Source organism: Phacochoerus africanus, chromosome 1 (assembly GCF_016906955.1).
Source record: "Phacochoerus africanus isolate WHEZ1 chromosome 1, ROS_Pafr_v1, whole genome shotgun sequence".
Classification (NCBI taxonomy): Eukaryota; Metazoa; Chordata; class Mammalia; order Artiodactyla; family Suidae; genus Phacochoerus; species Phacochoerus africanus.
In genome coordinates, this window is record NC_062544.1 from 116,109,883 (window position 1) to 116,131,339 (window position 21,457).

At 47.0% G+C, this 21,457-nt stretch overlaps 1 protein-coding gene across 5 annotated transcripts in view; it reads left to right on the plus strand.

Annotated features, from left to right (window-relative positions):
• Window positions 1–21,457, plus strand: part of CACNA1D (calcium voltage-gated channel subunit alpha1 D) — a 334,317-nt gene that overhangs the window by 240,689 nt on the left and 72,171 nt on the right. For 4 of the 5 annotated variants that reach the window (XM_047776946.1, XM_047776952.1, XM_047776918.1 and 1 more), the window contains 9 exons: window positions 4,786–4,946; window positions 5,880–6,105; window positions 6,238–6,445; window positions 9,799–9,919; window positions 13,286–13,400; window positions 13,916–13,985; window positions 14,836–14,902; window positions 15,639–15,786; window positions 18,368–18,497. In XM_047776946.1, the coding sequence (XP_047632902.1) occupies window positions 4,786–4,946; window positions 5,880–6,105; window positions 6,238–6,445; window positions 9,799–9,919; window positions 13,286–13,400; window positions 13,916–13,985; window positions 14,836–14,902; window positions 15,639–15,786; window positions 18,368–18,497 (1,246 nt within the window). The remainder of the gene's footprint in view (window positions 1–4,785; window positions 4,947–5,879; window positions 6,106–6,237; window positions 6,446–9,798; window positions 9,920–13,285; window positions 13,401–13,915; window positions 13,986–14,835; window positions 14,903–15,638; window positions 15,787–18,367; window positions 18,498–21,457) is intronic. The other variant, XM_047776928.1, reaches the window with a different exon arrangement.

Below are 21,457 nucleotides of genomic sequence, written 5' to 3' on the forward strand. Positions count from 1 at the left end.
TTCTGGATTTTACGTACAGCTGCTCTAGACTTGATGTTCACTCTTTGGTCTCTAACATCACATAGAAGATCAATCTGCCCAGGAAATGCGAGAACAGTGTTGTAGGTGCCAGTGATCTACCCCCCAAAACCAACAGAGCAAGAAGATGCAGCAATGAACAATCCACCCTTCATACCCCCTCCCAGAGTCATTTCTCTAAGAGAGAGATACTTCTGTCATTTTTCTGCTTTAAACTTTTCCATGGAAGGAGGATCAAGAAGTCTTCTGAGTTGCTCCTAATGTTCTTTTTCTTGCTCTGGGTGCAGGATACATACTTTGTTGGTAAAAAACCATATTTGTTACTTTTCCATATAAATATTACTTTTTTTTTTTTTTTTGCCATTTCTTGGGCCGCTCCCATGGCATATGGAGGTTCCCAGGCTAGGGGTCGAATCAGAGCTGTAGCCGCCGGCCTACACCAGTGCCACAGCAATGCAGGATCTGAGCTGCATCTGCAACCTACACCACAGCTCACGGCTAAATATTACTTTTTAATTATAAAGTTTTTACCACTGTATACCAAAATCAACTTGAAATGGACATAGAACGAAACATAAAACTTGGGACTATAAAAATGCCAGAGGAAAACATAGGAGAAAAACTTGGTGACCTTGGTTAGGCAAAAGTTTCTTGGATGTGATACCCAAAGCACTGGCTGTAAAAGGAAAAACTGATAAATTGGATTTCATTGAAATTAAAACTACTGCTCTTTGAAAGAAAAAGATCGGCTGCAGACTGGAAGAGAAAATATTTGCAAAACATAATCAATAAAGGACTAGTACCTAGTATATATAAAGAATAGTGTCAGTAATAAGGAAACAACCCAATAGAAAAATAAACCATAGATTTTTAATAAACATGTAGCCAAAGAAGGGGTACAGATAGCAAATAAGCACACTGGTCATTAGGGAAATGCAAATTAAAATCAAAAAGAGGTTCCACAACACCAATGGAATGCATCCAAATTTAAAAATATGTCAATCCCACATTTGACAAGGATGCAGGTCACTGAAATTATTAAACAGTGCCGCATGTCAAATGACACAGACATTTTAAAAGCAAATTGGCAGTTTCTTATAAAGTCAAATGTATTTACCATATGATTCAGCAATCCCACTTCTTTTTTTCTTTCTTTCTTTTTTCTTTTTTACCTTTTCTAGGGCCGCACCCATGGCATATGGAAGTTCCCAGGCTAGGGATCGAATCAGAGCTGTAGCTGTCAAGCCTACGCCAGAGCCACAGCAACGCAGGATCTGAGCCGTGTCTGCAACCTACACCACAGCTCACGGCAACGCCGGATCCTTAACCCACTGAGCAAGGCCAGGGATTGAACCCACAACCTCATGGTTCCTAGTCAGATTCGTTAACCACTGAGCCACGACGGGAACTCCCAGCAATCCCACTTCTAAGGTATTTATATAAGAGAAATGAAGACAGATGCCTACATAAAAACTTTTTACATGATTGTATACATAAACATTACATACATATAATTTATAAATATAGAGCATAGGTTTATTCATAATTGCCAGAAGCTGTAAATAACTCACATGGCCATCAAATGGAGAATGGATTAACAAATTGCAGTTCATCCATATGATTGACTAAAACTCAGTAGTAAGAAAGAAAAAATTACTGAGAGATCAGTAACACAAATGAAGCACAAATGTATTTCACTTCACTTCCTTATTCCTAAGTGAGGAAGCCAGTCTCAAAAAGCTATATATTGAATGATTCACTTTATAGGATATTCTGGATGGGGCAAAATAATAGAGAAAGAAAGCAGATCAGGGAGTTCCCATCGTGCAACAGCGAAAACGAATCCGACTAGGAACCATGAGCTTTCAGGTTCGATCCCTGGCCTCGTTCAGTGGGTTAAGGATCTGGCGTTGCCAGGAGCTGTGGTGTAGGTCAAAGACTTGGCTCAGATCTGGCATTGCTGTGGCTGTGGTGTAGGCTGGCAGCTACAGCTCTGATTTAGATCCCTAGCTTGGGAACCTCCATATGCCGTGAGTGCGGCCCTTAAAAAGGACAAAATATTAAAAAAAAAAAAAAAAAAGAAAGAAAGCAGATCAGTTAGTCATCAGGGGCTGGAGTGAGGAGGTGTTTTAACTACAGAGGGCCATGAAGGAGCTTTTTTGAGTGATGGAAATATTCTACATCTCGATTGTAGTGGTGTTTACAAACTGTAACTAAAGAGAGTAAATCTTACTATTTGTAAATTATATCTCAGTAAATCTGACATCAAAAAATTAAAAGCCTTTTAATGACGGGCCAGAGGGCATATAAATTTCTTCATAATTTGGCCATGGGTCACCCTCTGGCCTCTTTTTTTTTTTTTTTTTTTAGTGCTGCACTTGCAGCATGTGGAAGTTCCCAGGCTAGGGGTCGAATCAGGGCTGCAGCTCACAGCAGCAGGGGATCTGAGCTGCTTATGAGACCTACACCATAGCTCACGGCAACACTGGATCCTTAGCCGACTGAGTGGGACCAGGGATCAAACTCGTGTCCTCATGGATGCTAGTCAGGTTCATTAACCACTGAGCCATGACTGTTCACACTGAATTTACCACCTTGATGATTCAAGATGGGTTTTAACAACTTTTTTTTTTTTTTGTCTTTTTAGGGCTGCACCCACAGCATATGGAAGTTCCCAGGCTAGGGGTCGAATTGGAGCTATACCTGCCAGCCTACACCTCAACAACAACAACAAGGGATCTGAGCTGTGTCTGAGACCTACACCACAGCTCACAGCAACTCCGGATCCTTAACCAACTGAGCGGTTCCAGGGATTGAACCTACATCCTCATGGATGCTACTTGGGTTTGTAACTGCTGAGCCACAACGGGAACTCCTGGCTTCACCTTTTGACACCCATCCAGAGTCCCACTTTCTCACTGTGGACTGCTCTCATTTGCCAAAGGTACCACACTTGACGCTCAAGTTCTTCCTGTCCAAGTCTCTTTCGGGGAATGGACTGGAGTGCCCTTCCCTCTGCCTCCTGGCTAACTCTTACTCAGCTCTCAAGGACCAGCCCAAATATCAGCTTTTTGGAGAAGCCTTTCCTGACTCTTCCAAAGACCACTTGCAGCTGCTCCCTTCTCTTGGCTCCTGTATCCGGTAGCTTCGCTTGGTGTGGATTTATATTTACCTGCCACAGTCCCCAGCATGTTATCCAAAGACAGAGGGCATGGACCACACCTTCATCTCCACATGCCTGGTGCAGGATTTCAGAGGATGTGACAATGAGGTCCCTTGAATTTCAGAGACAGCCGTGACTGTCACTGCAGCATAAATAGACCCACCAAGGCTGATCTTGTTCAGGCCACCTGGTTTTTATGTGCTAAATTATGTATCACAGGAGAAACCCACCCAGCCTTGTGCAGGACTGTCCTTGGAGGAATTTTTTTGTGCTGGTTGTCATGTTTCCAGCTTCTATGACCATTGGAAAGAACACAGCAAGAGCAATAATAAAATGCACCTTGCTTGTTCCAGGTCTTGTGGAAAAGTTGGCACAGTTCTTTTTCTGGTCCCTGGGTTATAGTGTTTGTAGCAGAGCAGTGCAGCTGAGTCAGCCAGGGCCGCAGCCTGGAGAGTCCTCTGATTCAGGCGCCTGAGGGAAGCGCCCACCACCCCCATCCATGAGCACAGCCTGGACAGAGCTGACACTGCCACTTGGCCAGCCCGTTTCTGGGCCCCCTTCACCAAGCCATCCCATGGCAGGCAGCATTTCCCACAGGGAGACAGACCTAGGGAAAGAATACTTTCTCTGATACATATTGCAACTGCAAGTCGGTAAAGGCCATGCTGCTTGTCTGTTTGATTCAGCTCATTTTATTTGTGTGGAAACATGATTCAATATTGGCTCTTCTCCTAAAGGTATAATTTGAGCATCCCTAGTTATAAAGGGCACCTGATGACTCAGTAGAAGACTCATGTCCTACTCAGCACCGACAGCTCTGTCAGGCTTCAGAGGAACCTCCCAGATCGAAGAAAGGACTGAAAATTCCCCTCCAAGGAAAACTCAGGTTATCAGGAACACTTTGCTGCCTGATAATTTCTGAATGGTGATTGAGATGCTGCAAGACACGTGTGATAAGCTAGTGTGTCTGCACCAAGAGCACGGGTGCATTCAGTGCCATGTGGTTTGAATAGGAACTGCATATGTGTATGAGCTCAGGTTTGCATCTGCACATGATTCTTTGAATATCTAGATTTCCTAACCAGCTTGAGGGCTGTAGGTGACAGGTTATGGACTGATCTAAAGCCGTAGGAAAAGACTGATAGCATGAGCAAGTCAAGACTGTGCTTTTTTTTTGGTCTTTTTAGGGCCACATCCACAGCATATGGAAGTTCCCAGTCTAGGGGTCGAATCAGAGCTACAGCTGCCAGCCTACACCACAGCAATGCCAGGTCTGATCTACATCTGCAACCTACACCATAGCTCAGACAGGATCCTTAACCCACTGAGTGAGGCCGGGGATCGAACCCACATCCTCATGGATACTAGTCAGATTCTTTACTGCAGAGCTACAGCAGGAACCCCTCAAGACTGTATTTTGAAAAGTTATGTTTTAAGATGAACACAATTTGTCTTATAAAGTCTGGCAATTTCTACACCCTTTGTGCTCATCTTTCCTCCTGTACCCCTACCCCAATGTGGACCTCCAGAGTGTAGTTATTCCTCAGCAACATTGACAGGTGCTGTACCTGTCATCCAGGGACTAACGTTTCCTTCTCTTTCAGCCGACGCTGGCGTCGCTGGAACCGCTTCAATCGCAGAAGATGTAGGGCTGCCGTGAAGTCTGTCACATTTTACTGGCTGGTTATTGTCCTGGTGTTTCTCAACACTTTAACCATTTCCTCCGAGCACTACAACCAGCCTGACTGGTTGACACAGATTCAAGGTATAAGCAGAAGCCGTTCTCTGTTCATTCTGAATCGGGGATCCCTGGAGCTGTCTAATGGCAGTTTGGGCTTTTCTGACCGAAGTGTAATAGCAAGGAGGAACACTTCCTGTGAGCAGTAGCTTAGAAGATGGCAGAACCATCCAAGCACAGGGCGCACCGGGGCAGGGGTGTGGTCTGTGCCACGTGGTGCATGAAGCACCTCAGAGCTGATAACTCCAGAGCAACTCCTTGCCTTACCCCGTGACAACCTGGCATCATGGAATCTGGCAGCTGAAAGGGACTTACTGTCTCTTCTCCCTGGCTCCCTGGAAGCTGTATGTTCCTCTCTAGTTTTCTTGGCAAGTGGTGGCAGTACCCCTCCGTTTGAATGCCCCAGCAGTCTGATATGGAACTCATCCCATTCTGAGGTGGACAGTTTTGAGCCATTGTGACTTGACCTGTCATCCAGTCAAATCTGTTTCTGTTCAGCTCTCCAGCCTGCTGGGTGGTATTTTCTGAAATGACCTTGACAGGCAGCTGCTTCTGAGATCGTGATGCTGTAAGCAAGACCAGACAGATCTTTTTGTGACCAATTGAAACAAACAAGAAAATTACCATGTGGCTGTCTAAATGCAGAATCATAGGTTTTTTAGGGCTCGGAAGCATCAGAGATGATGTGGTAACCTGCCGCTCTCCAAGGCCCAGAGAAACCAAGAAACTTCTCCAAGGGCCACATGTCTAGGTAGAAGCAGAAGTAGGACTAGGATCTCACAAACAAAGGGACTGAAAACATTTGTGCTGCATTTCTGTAATGGAGGCAACAGCACAGACAAGGGCAGAGGTACCTGGGGCACCTCTGGCAGCGGCTGGTGGGGGTGGGTGGGTGGGGAGAGGCTGCTAAGCGGCTCCCAGAAGGAGATCCTGAGGACATGCACCCCTTTGTCTTTTCAGACATCGCTAACAAAGTTCTCTTGGCTCTTTTCACCTGTGAGATGCTGGTGAAAATGTACAGCTTGGGTCTCCAGGCCTATTTCGTCTCTCTCTTCAATCGGTTTGATTGCTTCGTGGTGTGTGGTGGAATTACCGAAACAATCTTGGTAGAACTGGAAATCATGTCCCCCCTGGGCATCTCTGTGTTTCGCTGCGTGCGGCTCTTGAGAATTTTCAAAGTGACCAGGTAGGGACACCCGCATCTCACTGCAGGTGTTTCCTGAATGGGGGAGGTGGTCAGCCCTGCCCTCGCCCTGGGCATTAGTCTGCTCTGACCCCAGTGGCCCTCTGGCCTCACCCCCTGCATCTTGACCTGCAGGCACTGGACTTCCCTGAGCAACTTGGTGGCATCCTTGCTAAACTCCATGAAGTCCATCGCATCACTGCTGCTTCTGCTTTTCCTCTTCATCATCATCTTTTCCTTGCTTGGGATGCAGCTATTTGGCGGCAAATTTAATTTTGACGAAACACAGACCAAGCGGAGCACCTTTGATAATTTCCCTCAAGCGCTTCTCACGGTGTTCCAGGTGAGTCCTCCCATCCTCCTCTCCCTGGGCTGCCTGCCAGGAGGTGCCTTCTGGTCTGTCCACTACTCATTAAGACAAAATGATGCTGTTGTTAGGATATTAGTAACCTCTGCCCCAATAACACTCTGATTAATTTTGTGCCATTGAAGTCACTTGCATCTCACTCCAGATCTATGTGCTGTGATTTCATGCTTTTGTAAGACCACTGGATGTATTACCTAATGCTAAACCAACGACTTTGGTTTAACTGTATGAGGTTTCTGAGGTTCCTGTGTCACGGGCTGTAAAATCCTCTTCTTGTCCTTTGCTAATTTTTGATTGCTGGCAAGTTTTATAACCCTTGTTATAATGGATTTATGCAAAGAAGGAATTTCTAAAGCCCTGATGGTTGGTGTGTAGGAGGAGGAATTGGGGTGATTTAAGAGTTGTTAGTTTTCTGCCGCTTTGTTGTCCTCCCTCGTGTGATGTAATGGGGACACACAGATTCTGAGGATGTCTCTGCTGTTTGGGCCTTTGAGGGCATCAGGCTGAGAAGGGGGCAGCAGTGTCAGAGGTGCCCAGGTAGCCCTGTACTTAGAGGCTCAGCCCCTCTAGCCCGCCTGGCTCCCAGCCGAGGTGTCCTCCTTGGATATTGTGAGCTGAAGCCCTTCCTTGGACAGAGCCTGGCAGGTAAATTTCAAAGACCCATCTGCCCTTGTTGCTTTGCTCATGCAGTGCTGGTGAGTTCTGTGGGAGAGGCACGATGGCCTGCTGGGAGGGGCAGTGGACGTGGACATCCCATGGTGGCTTTCTGAGGTGCTCAGCTCTGTGACCTTGTAAAGTCACTATTTTCTGAAAAATGAAAGCCTAGAGAGAATGATCTCTACGATTCTTTTCCCCTTGGTCATTTTGCAGTGAATGGAATTATTGTCACTGCTCTAGGCCTGGCCTCTGGCAACATAGTATAATATAATTCATTTTTTTGGATTATCCTTAATTTTTGCCACTGATGAGTCATTGTTTTTTCTGATTTCTTTCAGAGAAATATGCATGGTGGTTGTTTTTGTAGCATATGTGTGTGGCACAAGAGCCAAATATTACAAAAGCATATAAAGTAGCAAGTCCCCCCCACCCCACCACCACTTTCCCCTTGTAGGACTTTTGTGTGTTCTTCCATGGATATTCACTCAGGCATAAATAAATTTACCTACCTGCCTACCTACCTACAGATGAAATTTTTTTTTTGTCTTTTTGTTGTTGTTGTTGTTGTTGTTGTTGCTATTTCTTGGGCCGCTCCCGTGGCATATGGAGGTTCCCAGGCTAGGGGTCCAATCGGAGCTGTAGCCACCGGCCTACGCCAGAGCCACAGCAACGCGGGATCAGAGCCGCGTCTGCAACCTACACCACAGCTCACGGCAACGCCCGATCGTTAACCCACTGAGCAAGGGCAGGGACCGAACCCGCAACCTCATGGTTCCTAGTTGGATTTGTTAACCACTGCGCCACAACGGGAACTCCCTACAGATGAATTTACACAGATGATAGTTCATTCTATGTGCTTTTATTTTTGGCTATACCTGTAGCATACCGAAGTTCTCTGGCCAGGTTTTGAACCCATGCCACAATAGTGACCAGAGCTGCAGCAGTGACAATGCTGGATCCTCAACCCACTGAGCCACCAGGGAACTCCTCTAAATACTTTCCTTTTTTTCTTTGTAAGGCCACCTGTGACATGTGGAAGTTCCTCAGGGGTTGAATCAGAGCTGCAGCTGCAGGCCTACCCCACAGCCCTATACCACAGCCACAGCAGCACCGGATCTGAGCTGCATCTGTGGCTTACGCCACAGCTTGTGGCAACGTGGGATTGTTAACCCATTGAGTGAGACCAGGAATTGAACCTTCATCTTCATGGACATGATGTTGGGTTCTTAACCTGCTGAGCCACAGTAGGAGCTCTTTCTAAATGATTTTTTTTAAAATATTTTTATCACCTAAAGTGTCCTTAAGGACCTTCCTTACCAGTCCATAGAAAAGCTGCCTTCTTCTTTTCAATGCTGCGTATATTTTGTGGTGTGGACGTGCCATAATTCATGGAACCATTCCCCTGCTGATGGATATTTCATTGTGTCTAGTCTTGACTGAGTGGATGACCTTGAACATACACCATGGAGCACGTGTGTGAGAGTACATCTGTAGGATAAATCCCCCCCAAGTGGAATTGTTGGTTTAAAGGCTGTGTGTCCATTTTCAACTTTGACATTCTTGCCCAGGTATTCTCTTGAATGTTGCGTTAGTTCATCCTCCAGTGATGGGACATGGAGACTGCCTGTGGCTTTACTCCCCTTCGCCATAGCGAGTGTTCACACTTTTTCATTACCACCTCTTTGGTAGATGAACACAGTATCTCATTGTTCCACTCCTGCCAAAAGTGAAGCTGAATGTCTGACCATATGACTAAGAGTCAGTTATAATTCCTTTTCTGTGAATTGCTTTACCTTTTCAAGTCATTTGCCTATTTTTCTGTTTCATTGTGAGCCATGTCCTAGGTAAAATTTTCCATGCCCACAGTTGACTAACCACGGGGAATACTAGGCAGCAGTTAAAAAGAATGAAGTGAACCTAGGATACCAGAGGGTCTCCAGAATATATTGTTGAGTGGGGGAAAAAAAGCAAAGTGCAAAAAATTCACATAGTATGATTCCCTTTATGTTTGCTACATCAGAGAAGACACCAACTGCCTGTTTTTTCTGGGTATGTATATATGTGTTAAGTACACAAAGGTCCTGGAGAGACACACCAATAGCAGACCCCTGGGGACAGAATGGGCTAGGGTAGAAGCAAAGGGTACGCAAGTGTTTTTTTTTTTTTTTTTTTTTATTTAAAGCCTAGTTGGTTTACAATGTTATGCCTCTTTCTGCTGTACAGCAAAGTGCACAAACAAGTCTTACTTGGAAAGCTGTTTTATTTTCACCAGAAGAGTTCCTCATGCATTTGCGTGATTAAGGATAATACTTCTGTAGTTCCCATTGTGGCTCAGTGGGTTAAGAACCCAATATAGTATCCATGAGGATGCAGGTTCGATCTCTGGCCTCCCTCAGTGAGTTACGGATCCAGCATTGCAGTGGCTGTGGTGTAGGCTGGCAGTTGTAGGTCCTGTTTGACCCGTAGGCTGGGAACTTCCATATGATGAAGGTGAAGCCCTAAAAAACAAGCAAACAAAAAGAATAATGTTTGAAGACAATGGGACCACAGAGGCATTTGTTCAGTGCAAACTGAGCTGTGAAGGGCAGCTTCCATCACGCATGGGTGGCGCTCAGGGAGAACAATGGAAATGGTGAGGCCCCCTGCCAGCTGATCTCATGTTGGCTTCTTAGATTCTAACAGGGGAAGACTGGAACGCTGTGATGTATGACGGCATCATGGCATACGGGGGCCCGTCGTCTTCAGGAATGATCGTCTGCATCTACTTCATCATCCTCTTCATATGTGGTAACTGTATCCTTCAGGCTGACCAGGGCCGCCTTGTTATCACTGCCGTGTTTGGTGTCTTTTCTCTGAGTCCCTCGTGCAGGGTGGGAGCAGTCGTGGCAGGGAGCTGAGTGACCTCCCCCCGACCCCCGCTCATGCTGGGAGTCTCCTCGCTGTTGCTGGGAGAGCCCAGGGGAGGCAGGGTCTCAGGCTTTGAGGAATTAGAGCAGCTCAGGAGGAGCCTGAGATGGCACGTGGGCTGCACCTTGGGCACCCAGCTTGGCGTCGCAACTGCACAGGACCCGAAGGAAAGCTTAGGGCAAAGCCTTAGTGCTCGTTGTGTTATCACCCTTGAGAGTGTAGGGAGAAAAAATGTCCCTCTGCCTTGTGGATTCTTTTGCCTGGACTAATAATCAAATTGATGGAAGACATTAACAAGATGAAAATCCATTTAATTTCACATATATGGAGACTCCATAGGTATAGGACCTAAGAAGTGACCAAAGCAGGCTGTTGATAGACATTTTAGAGAAAGAATCGATTATTTGTGAAAATTTGATAGAGCAAAGAGGTGTTTGCTTGGGGTAGCAAGTTCATGGAAAAGGAACACTTTTCTACAGCTTTCTCAGCATCAGCGTCTGTCTCCAGTCTTGTCCTCCAGGCACAGGGAGGACATGTTCCCTGGGGAGCTTTGTTTCCTGCTCTCAGGGCATTTATGGATCAGAGCTTTCTTCTTGTACCAGCTGTTTCTCAAATACTTTTCATTCAAAGTCATCAGTATGCCACTGTGGCATGTTTGGGTTGGCCAGCCCTGAGCCCCATCAAGAGGGTAGGGGTACATCTATGTCTTCTTATGACCCTTCCGAACAGATGGGGTTGCATCTTCAGTGGATTGAGCTAAGCTGCCCTGATCCTCATTTTGCTTTGCTGATCTTTGCAGATCAAGTGCCGGATGACCTTCTCTGACTCATTTTATTCCTTTTCCCTGCCAAGAGGCCCTCTGTAATCTTCTGAAAATTCAGATCTCCCTTTACCTCAGTTGGCCCCTTCATGACCCTGTATCCTTTGGTCATGTCTGTTCTCTCTAGGTCCTCCCTGCCCTAGAACAAGTCCTGGCACAGGGAACTCCTCGACAGATGTTGAGCGGAAGCACAGGTGTACGGAAGTGTGAATACCTCCTCTTGGTCTTTACCTTTTATTTATTTTTAAAAATTTTTAATTTATTTTTCTTTTTGGGGCCACACCCATGGCATATGGAAGTTCCTAGTCAGGGATCGAATCGGAGCTATAGGTGCCAGCCTACACCACAGCCACAGCAATGCCAGATCCGAGCCGCATCTGCGACCTACACCATAGCTCACGGCATCGATGCATCCTTAACCCACTGAGTGAGGCCAGGGATCAAACCTGCATCCTCATGAATCCTAGTCAGGTTTGTTTCCGCTGAGCCACAACAGGAACTCTGTCTTTACCTTTTAATTTTCAAGAATCCTAATCTGGAGTCTTCTCCTAAGAAGCCCCAGATCCCTGGAGCAGTTTTCCCCTTCATCTTTTCTGCCTTGTTAGTGAATCTTCTTCAAGGTGGACACTGCAGCACAAACCTCTGGGGACAGCCCTTTGTGCTTCAGTGTAGTCTGTGGAAGCCCCTCTGTCAGCTCATGGAAATCTTGTTAGTGCCTCGTGCAGCTCCAACACCTTGCCCACCTCTTGCCCGCACGGGAGCTCTCCTGCCAGGTTCTCTGCATGTGCCCCTTCCTGCTGGTGCATCCTGCTGGGGTTTAGGGTGGCATTCCTCCATCTACCCAACTAGATAATTAGCTTCTTGAGTCAGCACTCCCTTTTCATAGTCATGGCTCTCGTGGCTTACACTACAGGGTCTTCCACAGCCAGCCCTTGGTAATCTTTGTTAAACGAATGATCAGCATTTTCTTTTTCTGCACACCTCATGATTAACTCTCTAGGTCACAGCCATATATTGGCCTTATTCTGCAGAGAAATATTTCCCAGCCACTTTCTAACCATTTAGATGTTTTCTTTGTAGCACACGTATCACTCTTTGAAGCCCTTAAATAGTTTATGTCCTGTTGCCCCCAGCTAAAGTAGATGCTCCTTGGGAGCAGGGACTTCAGTCTGTCCTCTTTGCTCCCATGTCCCCAGATTGTCAGATGAATTCCACAGCACACCACAGTTTAAGAGAGTCTGGGGGGGCTGGTCACAGCTCTAAATGCAGATAATGGGTATTTGCTCTTGGAAACCATCTATTACAAACTTGTAAGGTTTTCCTGTGCTTTAATTATTCCGGATTTGCTTTCCAATACCTAACAGAGTCTAGTGTCCTTGTGAGACTAGCGATGTAGTCTTTCTTCATTGCAGTCATTAGTAGGAATTCTCAGTGCAGTTAGTCCCAGCACTAATTGTTTTCTGAGCCATGATTTCTCCACATCCAGCAGAGAAGAGCTTATGTTGCCAAGCCATTGCCCAGCCCAGGACAAACCACTTGCCTAGGCTCATTGCCACTCTGCTTTAAAAAGAATCCTAGGAGTTCCTGTCATGACATAATAAATAAGAAACAGGCATCTTCTGATTTGGGAAGCTTCTTCAGAACATTTCTTTGCATCATTCAGGGAAAGCACACACACAATATCATAGTAAGAGCCAAAACCCTGATAACTTGTTCAGTCACCTACCTTTTTACTCTTTGCAGAAATAAAACTCAACCACATTGGTCAAAGATACAGCCCCCAATGGGATGATGCAAAAGACTAGTATGGAGCCATCTGGCAATAAGCCAGGCATGCTGTGGTCAGTCCATGTTTGTGGAATGAATGAATGAGCGAGGTATTCGCAGACTCAGAAGGCCATTTCAAATGAGCAAGGTTCAGATCCCCTTGTTAGTCAGGATCATCATTTAAATAATGTGATGGGGTCCTATTTTGGAAAGCGCACCCCAGCTAGATATGCTATGGGTGGGTATGTTTTAGAAGAAATAAGACAAAATGCATAAAGTGAAATGCAAAATGTGTAAAAATGCCACATTTATGTTATCAGTTATTTTATGCAGTGTGTATCATAGCCATAGATACCTAGATATATGGGCACACATGTGCATAGCACACACATGTATGTACATACACGAAGGGATATGTTGAAGTTTGTAGGTTTTCATGGGTTTTGGTGAATCCTAATGTTGTTTTTTTCCAGATTATCTTCTGCAATTCTAGTTCTTGTTGAAAAAAATGGGGCCCTGGTCCTGTGTCTTTACCAAGTGAATATAAGGTTAAGGAACAGTCACCTGTTACCAGCCTCCAGGAAGACAAGAGTGTGACGTTGCTATTGTTGACCATGTGTAGATCCTTTTAGAAATGTGTTGCACCCTTAACACTCTGCAATGAGATATTCTACTGAATGTCTTCTTGGCCATCGCCGTAGACAATTTGGCTGATGCTGAAAGTTTGAATACTGCTCAGAAAGAGGAAGCCGAAGAAAAGGAAAGGAAAAAGATTGCCAGGTAACCCCCTTTCTGCTTGGGGCATTTGCTGAGGTGTTGGACCCTGGGAGCCAGTTGCAGGTGGGGCCTGGTGGGGCCCCCGACTCCATAGCAGCTGCAGCTCCCACACTGCTGCTTTGAGGGGTTCCTGGGTGGCTCTGTGGGGCCGACCAAAAAGGATGGAGTCTTGGGCAGAACCCAGGCCCTTGGTTCTCATTCCCTCAGAGCTGAGAATAGGAGTCATACATCCTCGTGCTTAAAGAACCACTGCCGTTAATTTTGGCATCGTAAAATAAATGATGCAGTCCATGCTGTTTAGCTTTTGGATGAGAATTTTAATAAGAGGATCTGTGTAATGAATCCAGTGCACTGAAATGAGCAGGACACTCTGGGTGTGGATTGTGCTATGGTCTTGCTGTTAGGGTTGTTTCCAATTAAATTTTGTCCTTCTGGGCCACTGTCGAATCAGAATCCTGATTAGCTTTTTTCTACCAAACAGTATGTTTACTTGGTTTCTTTTGTTTTGTTCTCATTAGAAAAGAAAGCCTGGAAAATAAAAAGAACAACAAACCAGAGGTCAACCAGATAGCCAACAGTGACAACAAGGTATATGTTATGTTCCCCGTTTTGTTTCAAGATGATTCTGTTGATGACTGCCATCGGCGCAAGTACCCTTGACACCATGACAGTGTTGTTTGTGATAGTTTGGTGTCAGAACTTGGTACCTCATCACAGATGCTGGCTTTTCAGGGGGTCTGAGTGAATTGAGGCACTTAGCTGTTTAACAGTATTTCATCAGAAAGCTGGTAAGATAAATACTTAACCGGTCTGGCCACTTAATTTTTTCCCATGATTGGAATGGTATGGTCAGACCTGACCTGTGTTAGTATCTTCTCAATGGGGATTAAAGTCGAGGATTGTTAAGAGCTATCCGTCCCCACAGGGGGTCTCTGTACCCCAGGGTTTGGGGGCTCAGGGCTACGCTGTCAGACTTTATCCACTATGTCCGTCTGAATTTTTCATTAACTCGTTCATTTATTCACTGAGTCAGTAAGTATTTTTTGAGTGGTGACTGTGTGTCAGATCCCACAGATCAGGAATGACCAAGCCCAGAGAGGTCCCTGCGTGCATGGGGCTCACAGTCTGGTGGGAGGTAGGAGGGGGGTGAGAAGGTGGCTCTGGTGGGGGTATTCGCTGGTGCTGAGAGAGGACCAGGCAGGTGGTGCTGGCCATCTGTGACTCAGCAGGGGTTACACCACTTTGCTCCCCATCTGCCCTCAGACCTTCCTACTTGAGCAGAGTCATCATCTGGGGGGACCTGCTGCCTGACACATTCAATGCACACTTTGGAGACAACTTCTCTGCCCTGTGCTGCATGGCAGGGTTGAGTCTTTGTCCCTCTCAAGTGCATATAAGTCAGGGTCTCCCTGCCTCCCAAGACCTCTCTGTCATCCAGGTTACCATCGATGACTACCGAGAAGAGGATGAGGACAAGGACCCCTACCCACCCTGTGATGTGCCAGGTATAGTGACGGAGGCCAAAGACAGGCCTGCCCTCAACTCATGGGGGAGGTGGTTTTGCTACTACTCTGTGGAGTCTGGGGCTGGCCCAGCTGGTGACACGTGGGGCTGCTGAGGCCAGGGGTCCCGTCTGCTCATGAGCCTGTTGGCTCTGCTCTTTCTTGTGGTTGCAGGCAGCTTAAGTAACCCATTCTCCAAGTGGCGGGGAGAAAATGTGTGGGTGGAGCAGGACAAAGGGAACCCTGGGCTGGGACATCTGTCTAGGAGGTGACCACTTACCAGCACTCACCTGACACTTTTATCTTAACTCAGGGCTTTACTGGCTGAAGTAGGAGGGACTGTGGAGTCAGGGACCCTGGGAGACTGGCCGTGTGTGACTTGAAATCCCACAGTTTTTCAGGCTGAAGCTGAGCGAAGAGGTTGAGCAGGGAGCGAGGGGGGAAGCAGCCAGGTGCTGGGAGGGTGGCAGTGGGAATCCCACTGCTGCCACCTCCACCTGTGCTCAGGTCGTCAACTCCTGGGGGACCTCATTCCCACAACCATATGTGCACCAGACAGGCATGTGCCTCCACCCTCGCCACCCTCTCAGTTCATATTTGGAAGGGTTTTGATTACTATAAGCTGATAGACTATGTTAAAGTATAAGCCAGATTTTCATGTGAAATTGAGACTAATCATTCAAACCCAAATGTAACCTTTGTTTATTTCATGCCTATTAAAAAAGTGTTTCCTTTAAAGTAGGTGAAGAGGAAGAGGAGGAGGAAGAGGATGAACCTGAGGTCCCTGCTGGCCCCCGTCCTCGCAGAATCTCTGAGTTGAACATGAAAGAGAAAATCGCCCCCATCCCCGAAGGGAGCGCTTTCTTCATTCTTAGCAAGACCAACCCGTAAATATCCCCTTTTTTAGCCCCATGGCTGCCCCGTCTCACCCAGGATCCTACAGGTTGCTTGAGGGTGGCTGGGGATGGGGTGTGGGAAGATGGTTCACAGCCCCTTTCTGCACCTGAGCATCCCCGAACCCCTATACTGCTCCAGCCTTGCCTTTGCCATCTGTTCATCTCTTCCTGGTCTTCCTGTGCCTGGACCAGGGGCTTTATGTGTGTGACCGGGTCCTGGGAGAAGTGCCCTTCTAGGCTCTCCTTCCCCTGCCCCCCTGCCCCCCTGCCCTGGGACAGCAGAGGTACAATGCTGTGGCTCAGTCAGAGCCCACGGCTCTGGTGTTGCACAGGTCATCACCTGTGCAGTGTTCTCCACCCGAAGGACCCTTTCTTCATGAGTGGGTCTTCTGTTAAGATGCTCTAGAGGATTTTGACTGACTTCTGCAGAGCATCTTCACCCAGAGACCCAGTTAGGTTGCTCTCTTTTCCCTATTGAGTTTTATGGTGATACAGTAACATCACTCAGTGATACATTTATAAGCGGTAGCCATTCAAGTCAGTTCCATGACAGGCCGCTTAAAATAGCATTTCTCCTGTTAAAATGATCAGGAGCGCACCAGGAACATAGTAATTACTGACAAGTACTGCAGGAGGAAGATGTGTATTGACTAGCTGGTTTCTAGGTTTTAACTCATCTGTGATAGAGTGAAGTGCCAGAGAGCATAGATGGTCCTGGCAAGTTTTCGAGCATGGCAGGAGCAGTTCTGGGCTGTCAGAGAAGACCTCTGTAAGTGCACAGGCTCCGGGGAGACACAGGCGGGAAGCACAGCGGACTGCAGTCCTTACAGACTTAGAGTTGTGAGGGTAGTCGTTACAGCTCTTTGCTCTTCAGAGTTTGAGTATCTCTTTTAAAATGTTATTTAGCTGACATTACTGACACCTACAGCTCACTGTGTCTCCTTGTATTAGAGGAATGGATTGATTTCCCCCCAAAGCTTTGAGCAATGCTGTCCTCACAGCCCTGGAAGGGCTCCCCCACATCTGAATGGCTTGCAAGGCCTCCAGGGACCACATCCCAGCATGAAGCAGCTGCAAAAGAGAAGGTTTTTGTGTGTGGGTTTTTTTTTTTTTTTTTGTCTCTTTGCCTTTTTTTCTTTTCTAAGCCCACTCCTGCAGCATATGGAGGTTCCCAGGGTAGGGGTCTAATCAGAGCTGTATCCGCCGGCCTACGCCAGAGCCACAGCAACACGGGATGCGAGCCGCGTCTGCAACCTACACCACAGCTCACGGCAACACCGGATCCTTAACCCACTGAGCAAGGCCAGGGATAGAACCTGCAACCTCATGGTTCCTAGTCGGATTCATTAACCACTGAGCCATGACAGGAACTCCGGGAAGGTTTTGAAGCAAGGGATCTCCGTCATATAAAGTTGACTCTGGTTTTGAAAGTGAAACAAAAAAAATCTTTTCATGGGAAAATCTATATGTATTCAATAGGCAGAAAAAAAAAATCTTCAAATTCTAAAGTCAAATATGGAGGTTAAGGGTCGTCAGGTGCTAATTATACTCACTAGCCCATAGGACATCAAGGGCAGCAGGAAACGCTGTGGTGGCCCATGGAGCCATCGTGACAGCCAGGGCTGGGGATGCTGGGCTCCGTAGGATGCTGTGATGTCTCCTTCACACAGTGCAGTAAGACCCTTGAAAGATTCTTGCATGATGATGTAACTTTCACTTCACTTTCTCAGATATGCCTGTTGTGGGTCAAACCCCCCCCCCCAAAAAAAAAGCACTTGTGACAGAATCTCCACATACAGGGGATTCTGCTGAGCCTCACTTATTGCAGTCCTATTTTGATATAGCCCAACTGCAGTGCATAAAGGGATTGCTCCCATTCTTTGTAAGCTGTTGAGATGAGCTCTGGCCTCAGTCTCCTTTCTAAGGCAGGGAAAGTGAGCAGTCGGGCTTCATGTTCTGGCAGGAAAACATTGCCTGGATTGGAAACCTGGTCCTGGTCCTTACCAGTTGCGTCACCTTAAGAAAGATCACTCAGGAGTTCCCTTTGTGGATCAGCAGTAACGAACCTGATTAGTATCCATGAGGATATAGATTCAGTCTCTGGCCTTGCTCAATGGGTTAAGGATCCATCATTGCCGTGAGCTGTGGTGTAGGTTACAGGGGCAGCTAGGATCTGGTGTGGCTGTGGCTGTGGCTGGCAAATGTAGCTCCAATTTGACCCCTAGCCTGGGAACTTCCATATGCCTCAGGTTCGGCCCTAAAAAGACAAAAAGAAAGCTCTTTCACAGGCTGAAGCCTCAATTTTTTTACCTTCTAAGGACAAGATCCTTGCTTTTAAGGACACAGGGAAAGGCCTCTGTGCCCACACAGAAGTCTCAGGATATGCCATCCTAGAATTTCAAGGGGCTAAGAGTCCTGTGGTTCCAGTTTGTAGGGTGGGGGTGTGGGCAGCCCAGGGACGGCTGTCCCCTGCCTGACCCATCACCACAGGGTGGCCCCAGGTGCTGTGGGCACCCGGCTTGTCTGCCTGGGCCCTCCTGGGGCTGCGTCCATGCAGTGGCTTTCCCCACAGGATCCGCGTGGGCTGCCACAAGCTCATCAACCACCACATTTTCACCAACCTCATCCTGGTCTTCATCATGCTGAGCAGCGCCGCCCTTGCCGCTGAGGACCCCATCCGCAGCCACTCCTTCCGGAACACTGTAAGCCCCCTGGGGATGGCAGGGCAGGGCTCCTCGGGTCACAGGAGGCTCTCAGGTGCAGGCCAACATCTAGGCAGGGCTCAGGAGCAGCCAGGATAAAAGCTAGAGTGGGCTGCTCGTTCCTCTGTGGGCCTTTGATGTTCCAGGTTTATAAGTGCCACAGAGGTTTGGTTTTAGGGGCACAAACCTTTATTGAATCATATATTTTACACTTCATTTGAAATACACAACCCTAACTGTGTGTATTCAGGGACTCTGCTTCTCTGCCTCTCTTTTCTTTGCTGCCAACATTTTGGTCCCTCCTTTCCCCTCTCTGGTCAAATGCACACCTATTTTGAGATTTCTGCCTGGTGGCAGCATCCAGCAGGAGAGAAAGTCAAATTGAAACCAGGTATGTCACACACCCAGGAACTCTTATGTAGGGTCAGCAGGAGCTTATCTTATGTGGACTTAAATTTGCAAAGCTACATGGCTCTGTTACTAAGGAGAAACACGAGTCAGGAAGATGTCATTTGTGGATCTTAGGGGTTTGGTGGAGAAGCACTATGCTTTGGTGAGGCAGGAGGTGGCTTTACAAAGAAAACAAGCAGAGTTTTAGTCTTCCCTTACTGATCAGTTTCATAATTTAAGGCCGGCTCCTATCCCTAGTATCTATGTTGGGCAGAGCCTGCTACCTAAATCTGTTCCTGCCAAAGTAGCTGGGACTCAGCAGGTCAGCTGGTTCAGCACTGAGAACAGTCCAGGGGTGAGACAGCTTTGGAAGACGGTATTCTATTGACTCCCTGGCCTTGATACTGTAGCACACTTTCGGGTGATCGCTGAGCAACCCACCCAGGGAGGCCCCCAGGTATGCGAGGCCATCAGGGGTCACTGCCTTGCCTGGCTGGTACCTCTTCCTGAACATGAGATTTTTTTAGAGATTTGAGGATTTAGACCAATCACCAGATCAGTGCCCCATGATTTCGGCTGTGGCAGCCAAGCCCCGTGCTGTCTTTCCATTTCCTGGGCTCTTGGTTTGAAGCCTGACAAACCCAATCTATCAGGTTGATGAAACATGATAGGAAGATTAAAAGATCTTCTCCTCACAGCCCATGCTGGTGATGTGACAATGAAGGCTCTGAGCCTGACCTGGTCTGTACTCACAGATTAGGGCTTTAGTTAAGATTCTTGAGGCTATTTCTTGTCTGAATGCTCAGATGGAACAAGACCCTCAGTGTCACTGAGTTTTGAACTAAACCTGAGACACCAGGAGGAAATTGCTGGGGAAAAAATACCACTATGTGACAGACCAGGGCAGCAGCTAGTCCTCCAACACAGATTGACAAAGAGTTCATTTACACTGGGGCCTCATGTTCTCATTTTTTATTGTAATTACTTCCCCATGAGTTGATTTCCCTGCTGCTTTCCCAAGAATGTGATGGTTCTTTTTCAGTAGATGTATGTGTGTGTGTGTTGCTTTTCAAATACCACAGTGTTTTGGCTTGACTGTGGTAAGAGCACTTAATGTAAGATTTTCCTTAAAAAATTGTTAAGGATGGAAACAAAATTCTTTTTTTTTCCTTATCTAGTTTTATTGCAGTATAGTTGATTTACAGTGTCGTGATCATTTCTGCCATACGACAAAGTGAGTCAGTTACCCACGCACACACATCCGTTCGCTTTCCGATTCTTTTCCTATAGAGATTACTGCAGAATATTGGGTAGCGTTCTCTGTGCTCTACAGCAGGTCCCTGTTGGCCAGTGAGAATGGATGTGCGTACATGTATCACTGAATCACTTTGATGTACAGCGGAAATTAGCATGACATCGTAAATCAACTATACTTCAATAAAACTTTACAAAATGGAAAAAAAAAAATCCCAAAAAACCAAAACCCAAAACAAACAAAAAAGAAATGGCATTCTTAACGCTGGGCACTGTGTTGTACAGATCCCCAGAACTTAGTCATCTGGTATGATGGTAGCTCCATCCCCATGTCCACCTCCCCCAGCCCCTGACAACCACCATTCTGCTTTCTGTCTGTGAGTCTGACTGGTTTAGATGCGTCATATAGCTGGAATCATGTAGGCTTTAAAACAAAACAAAACAAAACAAAAAACTTCAGGTGAGTTATCAGGGCAAAAGAGAAAGTCAGAGTAAGGAAAGAGCCACCTGAAAGCAAGAGTGTTGACCACAGGTGCCAGGCTGAGTTGTTGGCTTGTCGGCAGCTGTGTCTTTCTTGGCTGCCCATGTGCTTTCAACATTCACAGCCCTGCTGCGGGGGGGAAGGAAGATACAGAGAAGGGGCAGGGTTCCCCATGGGCTGCCTCGGTAGCGTGCTGGGAGATACCTTTCATTACCTGGCTAGAAACACAGATACACGGAAGTGTTCCAGCAAAATTTATAAATCCCAAAATGGAAACAGTTTGGAAAATGAGCAGTACCCTCTGAAGAGAGCACTTGGGCGAGGAGGGCCAGCCTTGGAAGCAGGCGTCCTCATCTTAGTATATAACAGCAGTAAGGACTCCCCTGATGTGAGTCCTATGTGTCCTATGGCTCTTGACTGGCATCTTGAGGGCCTGGCTCCCTGCTCAGAAACACAGGGACTGGCTGCCTGGCCTGAACAGCTGCCCCCGTTTTCAGCATCCACATCTGTTAAATGAACGGAGTTGGCCTGGGTGGGCTCCACGTGTTACCTTGCAATGCTGATCTCTTCGGTTCCTCCACCCAGAGAGCTTAGTTGTCATGAAGATACACAGCCAAGACATTCCCATCAGGTCTTCAGACCTGCTGGTGCCCCACTGCCCTGCTGTCTTATCCCCACACCTCTGAGGAGAAGCAGGAAGCCCAGAGGGGTTATCAGGACTCTCTTGGTTGAAAAGTAGACAGTGTTTTCAGGAATGCTGATAAAGTGGTCTGGGCTGCTCATTCAGAGGCCAAGCCAGTCTGATCTTTGAATGGGCCCAGCATGGGAAAAAGCA